Below are 16293 nucleotides of genomic sequence, written 5' to 3'. Positions count from 1 at the left end.
CTGGTTATAGGAAGGGTAGGTGTATGTGTTTGTTTTCTTGTGTTCATGCGTGTTGTTTTGCTTTCTTGTAGTGTCGGGAGTTATATTTGTGTTTGTATATGTGGTGTAGTGTTTTCTTGACATTCATGGTTTTGGTTGTCAGGTTTGCGAGTTTTCGGCTTTATAGTCTCGAGATACTGAAATTCGATATTTCCTCTGTATTTCGAGATTATAAAGTGAATCCCTGAGAATATATACTTAGTATTTTCATGTTATTTTATTATTTATTATTAAATATAGCTAAACCTTTCATTGTGGCTGATCTTTGTAGAGATATTTAAGTTCTGAGAGTACTTGCATATTTATTTGGTGACACTGTGTGGGCCACTCCTAATAGCCCTGCTCTTGGTCAAACTACCATTTGTTTTAGTATTAATATTACACAGTAAAACTGGACACTCTTTAAGGGTCTGGGCAAAAGGGGGCATAGCTAGTAAACCTGTGCCAGCCTTTCCCAGGTGTGTGTGTGTGTGTGTGTGTGTGTGTGTGTGTGTGTGTGTGTGTGTGTGTGTGTGTGTGTGTGTGTGCAAATCAAATCTCAAAGTGTGTGTGTGTGTCAGCTATGTAAAGCACTGGCTGCACAGAGAGAGTGTTGTAAGACTTGGCTTGAAACCCTGACTAAGGACTCAAATCTATAGCTGTGCCAGTGGGGAGTCTTACTGGGGATCTGGAGAAAGACAGAGGAACCAGCCCCGGACTGACTGTAGTCTCTGTGTCCTCCTAAGGGAAATTGCTCTTGATGCAGTGAGCTGCATCTGGAAATACTGTGTGTGTACCTACTATCCTCCCATTGAACGTTCCCCCACAGGTGCCAGTGGTGAGGATTCAGGCTCCTTGATTACTGGTCCAGTGGTAGGTCATCACAACACTTATGAACCTATGAACTTGTGAACCTTCCTTCAACATATTTTATTTAAAAAAAAAAATTCTTCTTTAAAACTGTAAAAACTGTGTCTTACAAATGTGCAGTGAATGCCATCACCTACTGCTGTCCCAGTTGCTACAGCTTATACCCTCCCTGCGTGGAGCACTACAGCCCTCAGGTTTTAATTAAAACTGTTTGCTACAATGTAGCAAGCAGCTGCTACAGTTTAGACAACACACAGAGTGATATAGCGCTCAGGTTTGATTGCCAATGCAATACAGGCAAAAATCAGGATCAGCTGATCATACCCAACCCCAATACTTTGCACTCATATTTTAGTTTTAAAAATATTTCTTTTAAACTGTAGCAAACTGCTTCCTGTAAATGTAGCAAACAGTTGCTACAGTTTATACCCCACCTGCATGGAGCACTGCAGTGCTCAGGTTTTAGTGTATAATTTTTTTCTTTTACTTTTAAACTGTAGCAAACTGCATGTTACAGTATAGCAAGCAGTCTCAGATTTGACTGCAAATGTAATACTGTCAAGATCAGGATTGGCTGATCGTGCCCCCCAATAATTTGCACCCTGGACATTTGCCCCACTCACCCCACCCTAGCTATGCTACTACCTGTGTCTATAAGAGACACAAGTGCACAGTTCAGCAACATCTGCAGGGGCTGTGTTCACCTACATGCACACTAACATCTCCCTACTTTTGAACAGCTTTCCAGACTCTCTACAATTGTCAGACTATGGCATAGAACACACATGCCCCTTTAATATCATTAGGCCCTCTCTGCACAGTGTCTATTGCCATCCCTTGTCCTCCCCACCTGTGCACATGATGACAACTGTGCCTTGCACTCAGTGTTCCGTTACCAGGGTAGCTTGTGTCTGATGTACAATGTGACCAGTCTATACACTGCATACCATAGTCTGGTTGTACTATAGCATGCATCAGTGTTACTGTTTGTTATGCCTCATCTGACCCATAATTGTGAACCAGATACTGCCTGTTAGCCACTGCCATGAAGTACTGTACCCATCTCCTCCCAGTGTTGTCATGCTGTCATGGTCATCCCCAGCAGCCAGGTTCTCCAGTGACTTATTACTGGGCCCCTTCTCCACTGCTTGCTACAACATATCTTTAGCAACAGTGGCAATGCTCTGCTGTTTTTATCTGCATATCAACATACTGTACAACACTGGTCATGTCAAATATGTTGCTGCAGGTTATCAAAATATACTGCAGGATGTCACAGGATGTGTCTAAGCAGCAGAAGCAGTCCTTCATAACTCCAAACATATGCTTGAAGATGGTGCAGGGCTGGACAGTGCAGAGTCGTGTGCATTCTCCGCCATGGTCTCTGAATTTCATATTGGTGACCTCATTATAATAATGTTACTCATTTTTATTTCATTAGCCAGCCATCTGTAAAACCTGCTAGTTGTGGTATTTTGCATTCTTCTGTGACTATGTTAAAAATTTCTAGTCCAGCTTTCTATAAATGTATACGAGGAGGAATTTTGATTTTAACATTTTAAAATTTCAGAATTTTGACATTTCAAAATTGTGTATTCAGTATCGTGCCTTCTAGTATATTCCTTTTCAGAAAGTTGACATGGATTCATAACTTTCACTGTTATGTCTTTTTGTGCAAACACTAGTGTAACAACATCAGCCTGAGGTACTCAATAATAGCACTAGACTCAGCATTGCAAAGTTATGATGCAGCTTCAGTTCAACACAAAATACCAGCATGTAGATCCAGAATTCATACGTGTGCCCCTTCCACTCAGTCATTGCTAGGAATCTTCCTATACACTTGAGTTTGCCTGCAGGGCTACATATTTCTGTATCAGCTTCATCCTACTATAGACACTTTGAGAAGCTTTTATAAACATAATGTGATATTACAAAAGCATCCGCCTCTGTACCTCTTTTAAAGCTTACTTGGATTCCATGTATTGAGAGTTTGCCTTGCCATTCAGATTCAGTGTTTGGTACAGTAGTCACTGAATAAAGGAAAAATGCCTCCTGAACACTTTCCTCAGTTATAGTATGTCTTTTACTACCCCAGTTCTACACTCTACAGAAACATATCCTATCTTATGCTACACACCGCTCTGACTCAGAATGTGAACGGTTATATCTCATGCATTTGCCACCACTGCATTCACTTCACTTTTCATGCACGTGTACTTGACCATTATCATGCTTTTTACTGAATTTTTCTTTTTTTTTTTTGTGTTTTACCTCACGTAACGTTTTGTCTTTTTATGAGTTCAGCCTCTCCAGAAATTTGAATTGCCTTTTCCAAAGTTAAACAAACTTCCCGCTATAACTTTTGAGACAGCACAGTATCAGTCAGTCCTACTCTAAATTTATTTTGGCCAACTTTGTGTGGTTAATCCCATAATATTCACGCAGTTCATATGAGTGCCTGACAAATGGTTCCACTGACACTCCCTTAGCATGGACACATCTATGAAAGCATACCTTTCGTGAACAATATTTTTTGGCAAAAAATTTACATTGAGATTATTTATCAAAGTCAAAGTAAACTTTATTCTCATTTACAACTACACACGTACAGCCTAAATGACATTTTGTGCATCAACTCAGCTCTTGAGATTACAAAGAAAAGTGAAACAACACATACAAGCAGAGGAATAAACATAACTAACAAATATAATACTACTCCCAATACAAGCAAGAAAGATCAGAGACAATTACCAACACTCATATACGAAAGGAATACTCTCCCGAGTTAAATTAATTATCCTATTTAACTTACGTACTAACGTACAAAACACAATACAGATTGAAATGCCTAAGTTACTTGTCTAATATTGTACTTGAGTGAGTTAAATAATACTGACTATGGCTATAATAAATAAATATTGGGGTCTATATTACAATGTCAAAACTTTGTAATATGAGCGACACATATTCATCGAAACCTATTTAAGTGATTCAATGAATACTTTACAGGGCAAAGATGTAGTTGGCCAACTACACAGTGTTGCCCTTTTCTCCACTGTAGTGCAATCTCGGAGTTGGTATATTTAGTTACAGGGATGTGGGGGACAGAGCCCCCCACGTTGGGGGGTGTAGGGGTGTTTGTAAGTGTGTGTGTGTGTTTGTGCAAGCAAATTCTTTCCCAGGGAAAGAATTTGCTGTTTTGACCATTTGTGCTTTAGTGCGTTCAGTTTTTACATGTTGACGAAGAGGTGTTCACTTAAATGCCTCTTCAGTGTTATAATATAGACCCAAGTATTATACTTACTTGGAATATATGTAAGTATATATTGCACAAATAAATAAAAAATTGACTTATGTGTCCAGACACTGGCTCATATTTAACACTAATATTTATTTTAATATTTATCACTGACCCATATTTAACACAACAGTCATCAGAAAATGAAAATGAACTATAAATGGCATATGTGTATTTGCTCATGGAAAACTTAAATGTTTACTGGATTCCTTCCCTTTTTCCAACTTGGATGCTATTCTAAAGCAGGCAAAACTCTGCCTCTGTGATGGCCAGATAAATGACTTCTAAAAGTTAATGTTTCTGAAAGGATGAATTTGGTTATCCTTTATTTATGTTGATCTTTTTGCTGAAAAAGAGTAAAATGACTATTCCGAGACAGAACAGCAACTTTTCAGTAAAAACAGATTCATTTGACCTCTGTTGCTTCTCCTCAGCTGCTGTGTATGTTTTCTGGCTCTGGATAACATTTTCCTTTCAAAATTCAGTTGTTTTAAATAATAAATATACCATGTCATCCAGCTGAACTACTCAATTCTGGTGCTAGGCTTGGGATTACAAAGTTATGGTGCAACTATAATTCCACACAAAATGGCAGCTAATTAAGTTGCAGTTCCATCACATATTTTTCTTCTCAACAGACTGAAATGTCATATGCATTATGGGTACTCAGCAGTCTTAGTGGTACAGTGGGGTTGCCACCTTCACTGTAGCAAAAAATACACCAAAGTTGCACCTCTTGCACAGCCCCTAACCCTGCCTCTTTCCTTCCCTTTCTCCACCCACTCCACCTACTTTCTGTCTCATTTTATTTTCAATCTGATAAACCTCATTAGCATAAAACAGGAATCAGAATAAGCCATAATAACATTAACACAGCCTGAAGAAAAGGTAGCAAGTTTCATGACAGCCATACCTCTGAAATGTCCAGATTTTCACAAAATGTACAGATTTTTTGCATTATATTTTTGATCTGTTCCTCATAAAATTTGCACTTTTCTGGCATATCACTGAGGACTGAAGTCAATAAATAATGACACATATTTGAGATTCACAATTGGACAGCCATGGTGGTGCAGCGGTTAGCATTGTCGCCTCACAGCAACAAGTTCTCCGGTTTGATCCTCAGCTGGGGTGCCTTCTGTGCGGAGTCTGCATACCCTCCCTGTGGTCGGGGGGATTTCATTGACCCTAGGTGTGAGTGTGTGCCTTCTGTGGAAGGTTGGGTGCCAGGCTGGCAACTCGACACCATAAAACTCTACTGCCACTCATGAGTGGACAAGTGATCTGCTGTGGTGACCCCTAACTGGGAAGAAGATTTGAGTTTCACAATTCATAACCTTTAGAAAATGCATGCTAATACAAAACCTGTTAGTACAGCAACTTTCTAAATTTATAAGAGCAATATTTAAAATCTGTCCCTATATTTAGGTCCTTTTCCCCTGATTATTTTTGGTCTGTCCAGAATTCTTGCATTAAGAAGTTAAGAGTTATGATGACAACTAAATTTGTAATATGAACAAACAGTAATTGTCATCCAAATTCAGCTAGATAAGGGCAAACAAACTGGGAAGTAAGAGAAAAGGTAAAGGTAACCTGCACATTGTTTATAGGGAATTGCATGTGACCCAAAGTGTGTGTGTGTGTGTGTGTGTGTGTGTGTGTGGGGGGGTCAAACCAGCTGACAAAAATGGATGTCAAGAAATTTATTACTGATAATGGAATCTTTACAATTTTTAGAACATTTAACCATCTGGTTATGACCGGAGAGGCCCTGCCATAATTTTTTGTAGTACATAGGTTGGTACTAGGCTATCGGCTCTAGGGCCTATACAAGCTTAGCCATAACAATTCCCTGGCTATTTCTTCCCACACTATTTACTTCCCTGGACCCCTGTCTAGCAGGACGACTGACGTGATCCCTGGGGTGAATTTCCTTTCTCCTATCCAGTCATCAAGGTTCCTTTTGAAGAGAGCCAAAGAGGTGCTCTGCTTGACATGTATGGGCAGTCTATTCCAGAGTCTGGGGAGTCTCTGGATCAGGAACCTATCCCTCCAGCATGTTTTGTTTATTGTAATGACAAGGTTTAGATCCCTGGAGCGTGTGGCTCTGAGAGATTGGGATTTCTTTAAGTGTAGCTCTGGGTTTGACATGGCCTTGTATGTTAAGTAGAGATCGCCTCGGAGTAGACGATATGCGACAGAGTATAAGTGGAGTTTTTTAAGACGGTCAGCATAGGGCATCTGCTTTAGGCCTGTGATTCTTTTAGTGAGGTATTTCTGTGGTCTTACCAGTTTTTGCAGATGTCTTGAGAGGTACATACCAAATGGGGCGTTGTATTCTATAATGGGGATGAAAAGCCCTTAGTGATGAGGTGTGCCATATAGAAGGATTTCCTGACTGTTGTGGTGATGTGGTTATTGAAGGTGAGACCACTGTCCACCTGCGTCCCTAAGTCTCTTATCACACTTTCAGTGTTTAGTGTACTGCCACCTATGTGGTAATTCACGGGTACATGTTTTTTCCCAAAGGGGATAACTATACATTTCTTGGCATTGAGCTTGAGCCCATGGCTCTGGCACCAAGCATCTGTTTCTGTAAGGCCCTTTTATAGAGTATCGACATAATTTGGGCATTCAATAATGGCTCCCAGTTTGCAGTCATCTGCGAACTTTGTTAGCCAGAGTCCCTTAGTGTTGGCCTGTACTTCAGAGAAGTAGATGCCAAACAAGAGAGGTCCAAGGACTGAACCCTGAGGTATTCCACTTGTCACTTGTCTGGAGCTGGATTTGGAGTCAGCTACTTTACAGTGTGGGATCTGTCAGTAAGCCAGTTGACAACCCATCGAGTGACGTAGGGATTAATGCCCAGCTTAGTAAGTTTATCTATGATTCCAGATTGGGGGATGGTGTCAAAGGCCTTGGTGAGGTCCAGATAGGCAGTGTGGCCTGCCTTACCCTCGTCCACGGCTCTGGAGACTGACTCGAAGAAGTCAATCAGGTTCAGGAGACAAGATCATACAAGGAATTTTACCTGTTCAGTGTAATTCTGTTTAAAGTGAAAGAGGTGCAAAAAGTATTGCAGTGTTAAATGTTTTACAGCTTTGAAACCTATGATAATGTTACCACTGCAACATAATTCTTAGAGCAAAGGAATTTGTAGGTGCTCTAGTGTACTACAGCATAATGAAAACCAGAAAGAGGAAAAAAAAAGAAACTCTATGAAAGCAAATTATTTTATGGCTTTGACAGTTATGAGTAGTACTGCCTCAAAGACAGCAGCAAAATGATTTTTGAAAGCTGTAATGTACTTTGCACTGCCACTCAATAAATAAAATAGGTAAAGATGAAGTGTGGCAATGCAAAGTGTATTATGGTTTTTAAAGCTGCTTTACCTTTTTGTCACTTTTTCGTGACATGTGTTCATGTTCTTGAGCAACAATAGAGCATTCTAGCTGTGAAAGTTAACAAAATTCCCATCTTGTATTAGAAAGGTGATTAACAGAGTTGTCTTTTTCCTGATTTCAGATCACAATCATGCAGTTTCATATTTCATTATATACATCTTTTAACTTACTGGAGAATGTCTGCAGCTAAGACACGTTGCTAAAGTCTATATTTAAGTGGGAAAAAAGCCAGAATATCACCCGAGTGTGAGCGACAATCTACAAATTATCATTTTAATGACAGTCGCCGACTGTTTACTTGTATTTATAGAGTAAGCCTCAGAATGGATGAGTTGTAGTGAGCTTAAAGTTACAAGTTTTATATGAATTTCAGCAAAGTTATTTGCAAAAAAATTCAGCTATGTCACTGTATAATGTGGATTCATTTTTTTCTAATCACAAACTCATCTTTTGATGATAAGCAACTTGTTGAGATAAGCTTGCAAATAGCATTATAATTAAATGTACTTGAGGGAGGTCTTCACTTCCTCACCCCACGCCCCATTAGTGCAAACTACATCCAAGGTCACATTTCTGTTGGGGTAAGGAGGTTCAGTTTTGATGAGTTCTAACTCAGTAAGACTAGGCTGGAATGACTGACACATTTTACATGGCACTCCACTGCTGCTGCATGTTGATGGACTGTTTTGATTTTCACCTGGTGCTGTTTAGAGGTTTCTGGCTCTGACTAAACCCATATGACCAGGGTTTAACTAGTTGCTCAAACACCAAGTAGCTGGCTCTGGAGGAGTAGGCATGAGTAACAAATGCCCACTCATACACCCTGACATAGGAAGTTGATGGAGTCCCACCATATAGACTCTGTTTAGGTGACTGCCTAGAAGTGTAACAGGATAACAGGATATCTGGAAACTGTAAGCCCTGTCAAGGAGTATACAACACTTCAGCTGAGCATCATGGGCATGTAGAGGCATATACCTACACTAGCTCAGAGCAGCAGGCATTACACCATGTTGTTTGGTAGGAACTTAGGTTATCGGCACACAACAAATCTCCTTATCTATTTTGGATAGTGCCTGTTACAATCTCTAATTATCATCCCATTCACCAGATGTCTTAGGATATCTTAGGATGCTGGGATTAGGGGAATAAATGGGCTAGCAGACAATAGTGACTGGTTAATTGGGTGGTTAAGGGGATAGGGGAATGAAGCCAAAATGATAATTAAAAACATTACTAACATTCATTTTATTAATGTGATAAAAAAAGGTTAACATCCTCCTGCCACTGACCACTCAAGCACAACTCGGTTAGAGGCCTTAGTAAGGATACTCAGTTAGTCAGCTCAGCAGGACTAATGCATTCTGGGTATGCTATAGAAATAACATCTGCAGGCAGGGTTAGTAGCATTAGTCAGGAGTGAGATACCCTAGCAAGAGTAGCAGAGTTACGGCTCTCCGAAATGGTTAACACAGTTCAACATACTGAAAGCTCACAATCAAGTTAGACAGCTCCTAGCACAGGTAACAAAACTGGGGCATCGGCTACATTAATCTAGTTAGAGTCCCAGAATAGCTCTAGAAGCCAGGAAACTCCCATCTAGGTGCAAGTGGTTCAGAGACTGCATAAAGGTTAAAGAAGAGAATGCCCTTCAGAAGCTTTAACTGAGTCAGTCAAAGTGCTCCTTCACATTCACTGTGGTGAGTATTACTTCTCTTTAAGCAATCTGTAGGCAACTTACACTATATTTATTTAATTTATTTTATTTATTTGCAGTTTGTTAACTGGGAAAGTCCACTGGGCCGAAAATGAGCCCGTTTTCAATGGAGGCCCGGAAAGGAAAGCTCCATATACAAATATTACAAAGCTAATAGCAACAAAGTTAACAAGTACAATACAATTTTCAAAAACTACTAAAGCACAATAACATATAAGACAGAATAATAAAATTTCAGCAAGGTGTTGTAACAAAGCATTGAATGAAATTAAAACACAAGTTACATCTATCTCTGTATCTAAATCTATGTATATTTATTATACGTGTGTGTGTTTATACATATCTATATCTATATATATATGTGTATGTATATGTGAGTCTGTTAGCTTGTGTGTAGATATATCCTTTGTTTTACTCTTATGTAAATGTTCTTGTTCAAAGATAAGGGCATTAATGACATTTGCTTTTTCCTAACTCTCACTTTTGTGTTAACGCTGTTGTTGTGTGGTTCAGATTGATAGTGATGGACTTTTTCTTCTCAATCACCAACTAAAAACAGTTATGCATTATCACAACATACTGATTAGCAAACAAATTAATTTATGAATAAGTCAGGGGACCAAGCAAGATTAACAAATCCGGAGGGGGGGGGGGGGAATCAGAGGAGAGTTAGGAAAATCAAAAGCACCGGTTCAAGAAAAAATCTCCCCCCAAAAGTGGCATTAGACTGTGTACTCACAGTCTGAGTGTACTTTTCAGCATGGCAATATACCTGAAACTTAAAGAAACAGTAGCAGTGCTTGCATGCATTTCCCATTAAATCACAATATTTCTTGATCTTACTTACTGAGAATGCAGCACAACTATTTGTTGTTCAGACAAACATTTAATTAAGAATATCAGAATAAGATAACCTTTTGTAAATAATGTCCCTTGTATTTGCTTTTATACCTGGTGCTTAAAATCTGCTGTGGTCACTAAGGTAATGCAAAAAAAGTAGCCAAGAGCATCACTTTCATGGACCATAATGCATTTTATACGGCAGTGCACTAAAGGTTATTTGGCAAGCAACACGACCAGTCTGTGATTACATCCCAGCACAGCAGTGCGGGCAAATAATTTATTCAAACATTTATAATGTAATAGAAAAGACAGGTACTGGCAGTATGCCTCCTGAGTTTGTACTGGAATTGATGTCATTTAATATCCTTAAAGGTGATATCACAGACAGACGTAAAAGAAAGTGTGTCTATAGATATTAAAAAAACAGAAAGCAAGAGGTAAGATATGGTATCAAAACAGAAAAATTCACATTGGCATTAATATTTCATTTTATATTGATAGATCTAAATGTGAAGTACTGTATCTTTTTGCAAAAACTCAAGGACAGAATCCACAACAAGACAGAGAGAGAGAGAAAAAGTGAGTGTCTCTGAGAGAGAGATTAAGAGAAACAGAGACAGAAATAGAAGCAAAGTGAACACACACCTGGGAATAGCTGCATCAGATTACCTAATGATTCTCTGACAATATGAGAAGGCAGGTAGTAGGCTGGGAGAGCTGCTGTACTGCAACTGAGTAGGCATTACTAGCTGAAATGAAGGAGTTGTTATCTGACCGAACTGATCATTTGTGAGATCCTATCTGAGCACGACACGCAGGTCTGAAGATCTTGTCTCTGCAAGAGTACAGACAGGCTGGGAGAAGCACCAAGGGAGGCAGTTAAATGATATATTATGGAATGCCTGCAGGAAGAAATCAAGCAGGAAGGCCAAGGAAGCATGATTTGCAAGACGAAAGGGAGAGAACAAAGAAGAGCTAAAAACTTACACATTTCAACAGAAACAAGGAGGTAGAAGTACAAGAACCAAGTGGCATAATCAGCAGTAGATGAAGCTGAATCATATATATATATATATATATATATATATATGTGTGGGTCCATATCTATTCATCGAACGTTCATTACAGCGACACGCACTTCATCGACACGAAAACATCGAAACTTCAGATCATCGAAATTTCAGGTAAGCTATCCTCCCCCTCGCAGGACCCATGGTAGCACTTGTGGCTATATTGCGAAGTAAATAACAACGTTGTGTAGGGAAATTGTAGGTAGTGATGTGAACCATACGCGTTGTACCAGAAAAAGAAGTGCTACCATGGGTCCTGCGAGGGGGAGGATAGCTTACCTGAAAATTCGATGATCTGAAGTTTCGATGTTTTCGTGTCGATGAAGTGCGTGTCGCTGTAATGAACGTTCGATGAATAGATATGGACCCATATATATATATATATATATATATATATATATATATATATATATATATATATATATATATATATATATAGGCTGAAACACAAAGTGATGAGGTCTTGAATTACAGAATGTTGAACAGTGTAAACAACATTGTTCCCATGCTTCTGCAATGGCCATGTCCACATCATTGTGCCTTGTGTGAGCTCTGAAAAAGCTGACTTTGCAATAAATAGTAAACCTTGTTTAAAAGGCCAATCCCAAGTGCTGAGAGAGCATTCAGAATAGTACTGAAGGCTACCTCTCCACAGCGACATGTGGGGTCATAGTGACAATGATGAAAGATGCTGATATGTCAATTGATGTTATTTTGTTCAGTTTTCCTATTGCACACTACACATATCACTTCTGCTTTACTGTATATCTTCTGCTGTAATAGTCCATACTCAAGTTGAAAAGGGTCATTTGTACCAGCCATCAGACCCAGAAAGCAAACATTAATAAATCAGTATAACTTCAAAAATGTATTAATACACACAAGGCTAGTCAGTAGAAAATGGTAGACTGAATAAAAGTAACAGCTTATAAAATGTGTTGGTGTAATGGACAAACTGAATGGACTTAGTAGCCTTCTTTTAAAGTAGATGCTGTAACTTTATGACTTTTTCCAAACCACCTGGTTCAAATATTGCTGAAGTATTTGAAAATTAGTGAAATGACATTGCAGGCTAGTTCTGATTTTATAAATTCTGACTTTCTTGGGGAGGGAGTTGTAACATTTTGTTTCTTAAGGCACCTAGTTAAGAAGCATAGTACATACATTGTTGTGCACTCCAGGGCAAAATTATAAATAAAACAAAGACACCGCTGTGGACTGCTGTTACTGCAGAGAAGCTACACACCAATTGTACCAGAGATGGGGGATTTTGTTAAACTAGAGGAAGAAACAAAACACAAAATGCTGCCTTACGGAATGTGTCATTATACGCAAGTGTGAAGATAAGCTGCAAAGCCGTATCATCTCTCTCCCTTCATTTGTCAACTAATACATAACAAATGCAAGCAAATAAATGCATACTAAACAGTAAGCAGAAATGTACTTAGATTAACAAGTTCCTTTGCCTTGTTGCCCCAAAACATAACAACGTTTTTAGACTGTTGCACTTAAGCCTCAACTGTGGGACAAATTTGGTTGGGAATGTTACCAAATAAATTATTGTATTAAAAACTGATACAGATCGCTTTAATATAATATGCCGTTCACTGGAATCATTTCAGCTCTTTAAAGTAGTGTGTGTGTGTGTGTTTGTATGTGTCTGTGTGCACATACACGTTTGCATGTGCACATTGTGAATATGAGGGTGTATGCTTGTCTTTGTATGTGGCTATGTTGCATGTGCATGTTTGAATGTGCAGATACACACGTGTGTATGCATGTATGTGTGTGTGTGAATGTATGTAGATATATATATATATACATACATATATAAATATGTGTGTGTGCACGTACATCTGTATTACGTGCATGTCCAAATGTATATGTCAACATAAGTTTATTATTACAGATTGAGGGGAGTATGACATGTGACCTTTTTGCACTAATGTCAGACTTCGTGAGAATGCTGCAGTAATCTAGTGACTGAAGTCACTGAAAATTATAAACTCAACAGGGCATCAGTGAGAAACAGATGAAGTACTATGCAGTCTCACTGTATCATTTCAGAGACACTGCTAGTTTAATGCTAAGATTCTGAAAGCCAGTACAAGAACAAATATAACTGCTACCTGTTCTGCTGTGGAAGGTGCAATAGTAAAGAGAAGATGTTGTCATATGAACGGATTAGCAAGATGTCCTCAAAATTTAGGATGGTCCTCCTCCTTCTACATTATGTTTAATTAATGGTTGCACATATACCGATACACATCACTTCCTTGTCATTAATTTTACACCTCATGTGAACCTGTAATCTCCAACACCAATGTAAAGAATGAAGGAGGTGAGAACTAGTGTTACATTTCACCCTAAACAAAATCAAAGTTATGATCATTGACAGACTGGTATATCAACATTTGTGCAATGGCAAGTTCAGACCTCTCTCTGAGATTCATTAGTGTATTCTGAATGCTGAAAGATTCCTCTAACTAAAAAGGAAATCCAAGTTAAATATAAACTGCATGCATCAGGTATCACAACTAAGTGGAATTCCCACAGGAACTAGTCACAGTGTGCTATGCACTTTATTCCTGCTTTAACTTCCTAGTAAGGACTCCATAGCAAAATTTCAGGTGGCTCGCCTAAGCATCAGTTTACCCCTGTGCAGTATATCATTAAAACAACATGAAGTTTTCTCATTTATCACACTATATTCCAGACAACTCAAACATTCAACTTTAAAGAAGGAGAAAGACTCAATAAAGGAGGCAGAGTGAGAAGAGAAAACACAGAGGGCCAGTTCAGAAAATGTACATTGCACAGTATTTTGCTATTTTTGATTATAGAAAACTCTTAGTTTCAGAAACCATATATATTTAGTTATGAAACTGTTGCCTTCTGTTTTATGACTGTTATGAAGTAATGATGTTATTGGAGACTCAGACATTCCTCAAACACATTCTGATTTCATAGACGACTCTGTTTTTTTTTTCCAGACCTCCAAAATCTCACTCACTTATTGTGCTACCATTCCAAATTACCACTGATCACTTACTGTAAGCAAAGGTATTGTCTTCACTGAAAGGAAATAATTTATCATAGTAAATGCTGATTTAAACCTTAGAGCAAAACTCATGCCCTGATTTAACACTTACAAAAAAAAAGCTTCTTACTGTTCTCATTTAGGAGACTCCATATCACCTCAACTTTACCGCTTTAAAATGATAAGCATTCAAGAGGACTCACTGGAAAAAAATGCAGTACTTAGCTTTACTTCAGGCTGCTTGGCAAAAAAAAACTACTTACACTAGAGAAAAATGCCAATTTACACACTGAGGGAAAGTAAAGCTTCATTCGCATTCCACACTTACTATTTAATGACTTAAGATGCTAGCAACTTTTAAGGAGAGACATTTTTCAGTCAGTCATTTCATTTAAGTTAACGCTCACACTGCTACATAATTAAAGGATCTAAAAAAAAATATCTGACTCTACCGAGCACACATCAAGAAATAAGAGGAGGATATTAGTAATACAAAAGCTCGGCTGTATGCTGTAAGTTCCTGGCAAAGTAGAAATTCCACTAGTAACTCCTAAGTGTACCCTAGGAAGCTGTGTCTGATGGTGGAGTCAGGTTACTACATTATGTCAGCTGCTTCTGACAGGAACACGTCTCTGTAATTGGGATTGTAGTCTTACATTAACTTACCCTGTCAGACTGTAGCTCTTCGTCTTGACATAACCTGCATAGGAAAGATTTCTCTCTGCACAGTGTCTGACTAGTGGTGAGGAAGACTGTTCCACCTACATTCAGTCGCACCCACTTGTCACTGTTACTCCTGCTGTTGCTTTTTCCATCCGTGTTGTTGTTACAAATTAGTTGCTTGGAAGTTTGTCTCCTCTCTGCTGCTGCCATCTTCACATCTCCCTCCCTGACTTCTTCCTGAATTCAGTACAAATAAGAAACAATGCTAGCAGCTGGAAACACAGCTTTCTGGGAATAGTAGTTCTGAAGTTATTTGGTCCAGTGCCAAGAAGACAGATGTTCTGGTACAAAAGAGGCTTTGAAAAAAATCAAGTCAACTGAAGTTCCCAGAAAATGTAGGACCATGAGAAAGAATCATTTTCACTTGTGGGTGGGACATGTGTATGTGTGAGAAACTGAGAGTGAGACGTATGGGTAAACCAGCTTTCTAAGTTTATATGTATATGGTTAGAGAAAAATTATCATTTTACTGTCTCGGAATGCGTGTGTGTTCTTGTAATCATGCAATGATTGCACCATGATTTGTGCATTTATCCAGAGACAGTGCTTTCAATATTACCAAGCCATGTACCCTACCTTTATATTGAAGATACAGTATTATGTTAATTTTTTATTACACATGCTGTTGTCTGCCTAATGGGTGGAGGACAGCAGAGGTTTCAGTGTTCAGACAAATATTATAGCATAGCTTTGTCTACAGATTGCACTGCCACATGTACATTATTTGCTGTTTGTACCTGTGTGTGTGTGTGTGTGTGTGTGGGGGGGGGGGGGGTTATATGGGTGTGTGTGTGTGTGTGTGTGTGTGTGTGTGTGTGTGTGTGTGTGTGTGTGTGTGTGTGTATTGTGGTTTCCCATTGACTTTTCAAACATGACAATTTCAAAAATGAAAATACTGTGATTATAAGACTGCAATCTGTGAATGCCAAGGACCACATAATTAAACACCCAACACCCCCCACACACACACACACAATTTTGGATTCATATTAGCACTTTTTCATGTGTCTTCTCAAGTCAGGAGATTCAGTGTTTAATATGCTTCACTCTTCTGGTCCTCAGCATTCCCAGCTTTTGAGTTTCTCATCATGGCATTTTCATTTTCCATACTGTTTCATTTGAAAATTCAGTTGTAAAGCTATGTAATACATTTACTATCAAAATCCAGAAATGTACTTCTTCATTTAATCATGCCATCAAAATAAAATGTTGAAAATAAAAATGTTTTTATGCCAACATTTCAAAACATGTTAAAGCCAATTTTCAGTATGTGATGTTTTGGAAAAAATGACCGTTGAACTGCATTT

The 16293-nt window shown here is 38.6% G+C and overlaps 1 protein-coding gene across 1 annotated transcript in view; it reads right to left on the bottom strand.

Moving 5' to 3' along the window:
* LOC122798939 (BTB/POZ domain-containing protein KCTD17-like) overlaps positions 1-15179 on the bottom strand; it is a 557165-nt gene extending 541986 nt beyond the window's left edge. The window contains exon 1 of the mRNA XM_044068018.1: positions 14930-15179. Within this exon, the coding sequence (XP_043923953.1) occupies positions 14930-15136 (207 nt within the window). The 5' untranslated portion in view covers positions 15137-15179. The remainder of the gene's footprint in view (positions 1-14929) is intronic.
* Positions 15180-16293: the final 1114 nt, after the last annotated feature.

This window comes from Protopterus annectens, chromosome 1.part0 (assembly GCF_019279795.1).
Source record: "Protopterus annectens isolate FY-2018-M chromosome 1.part0, PAN1.0, whole genome shotgun sequence".
Classification (NCBI taxonomy): domain Eukaryota; kingdom Metazoa; phylum Chordata; order Ceratodontiformes; family Protopteridae; genus Protopterus; species Protopterus annectens.
Note: the sequence above shows the minus strand (reverse complement) of the source record. Positions and strands in the feature narration are given on the sequence as shown.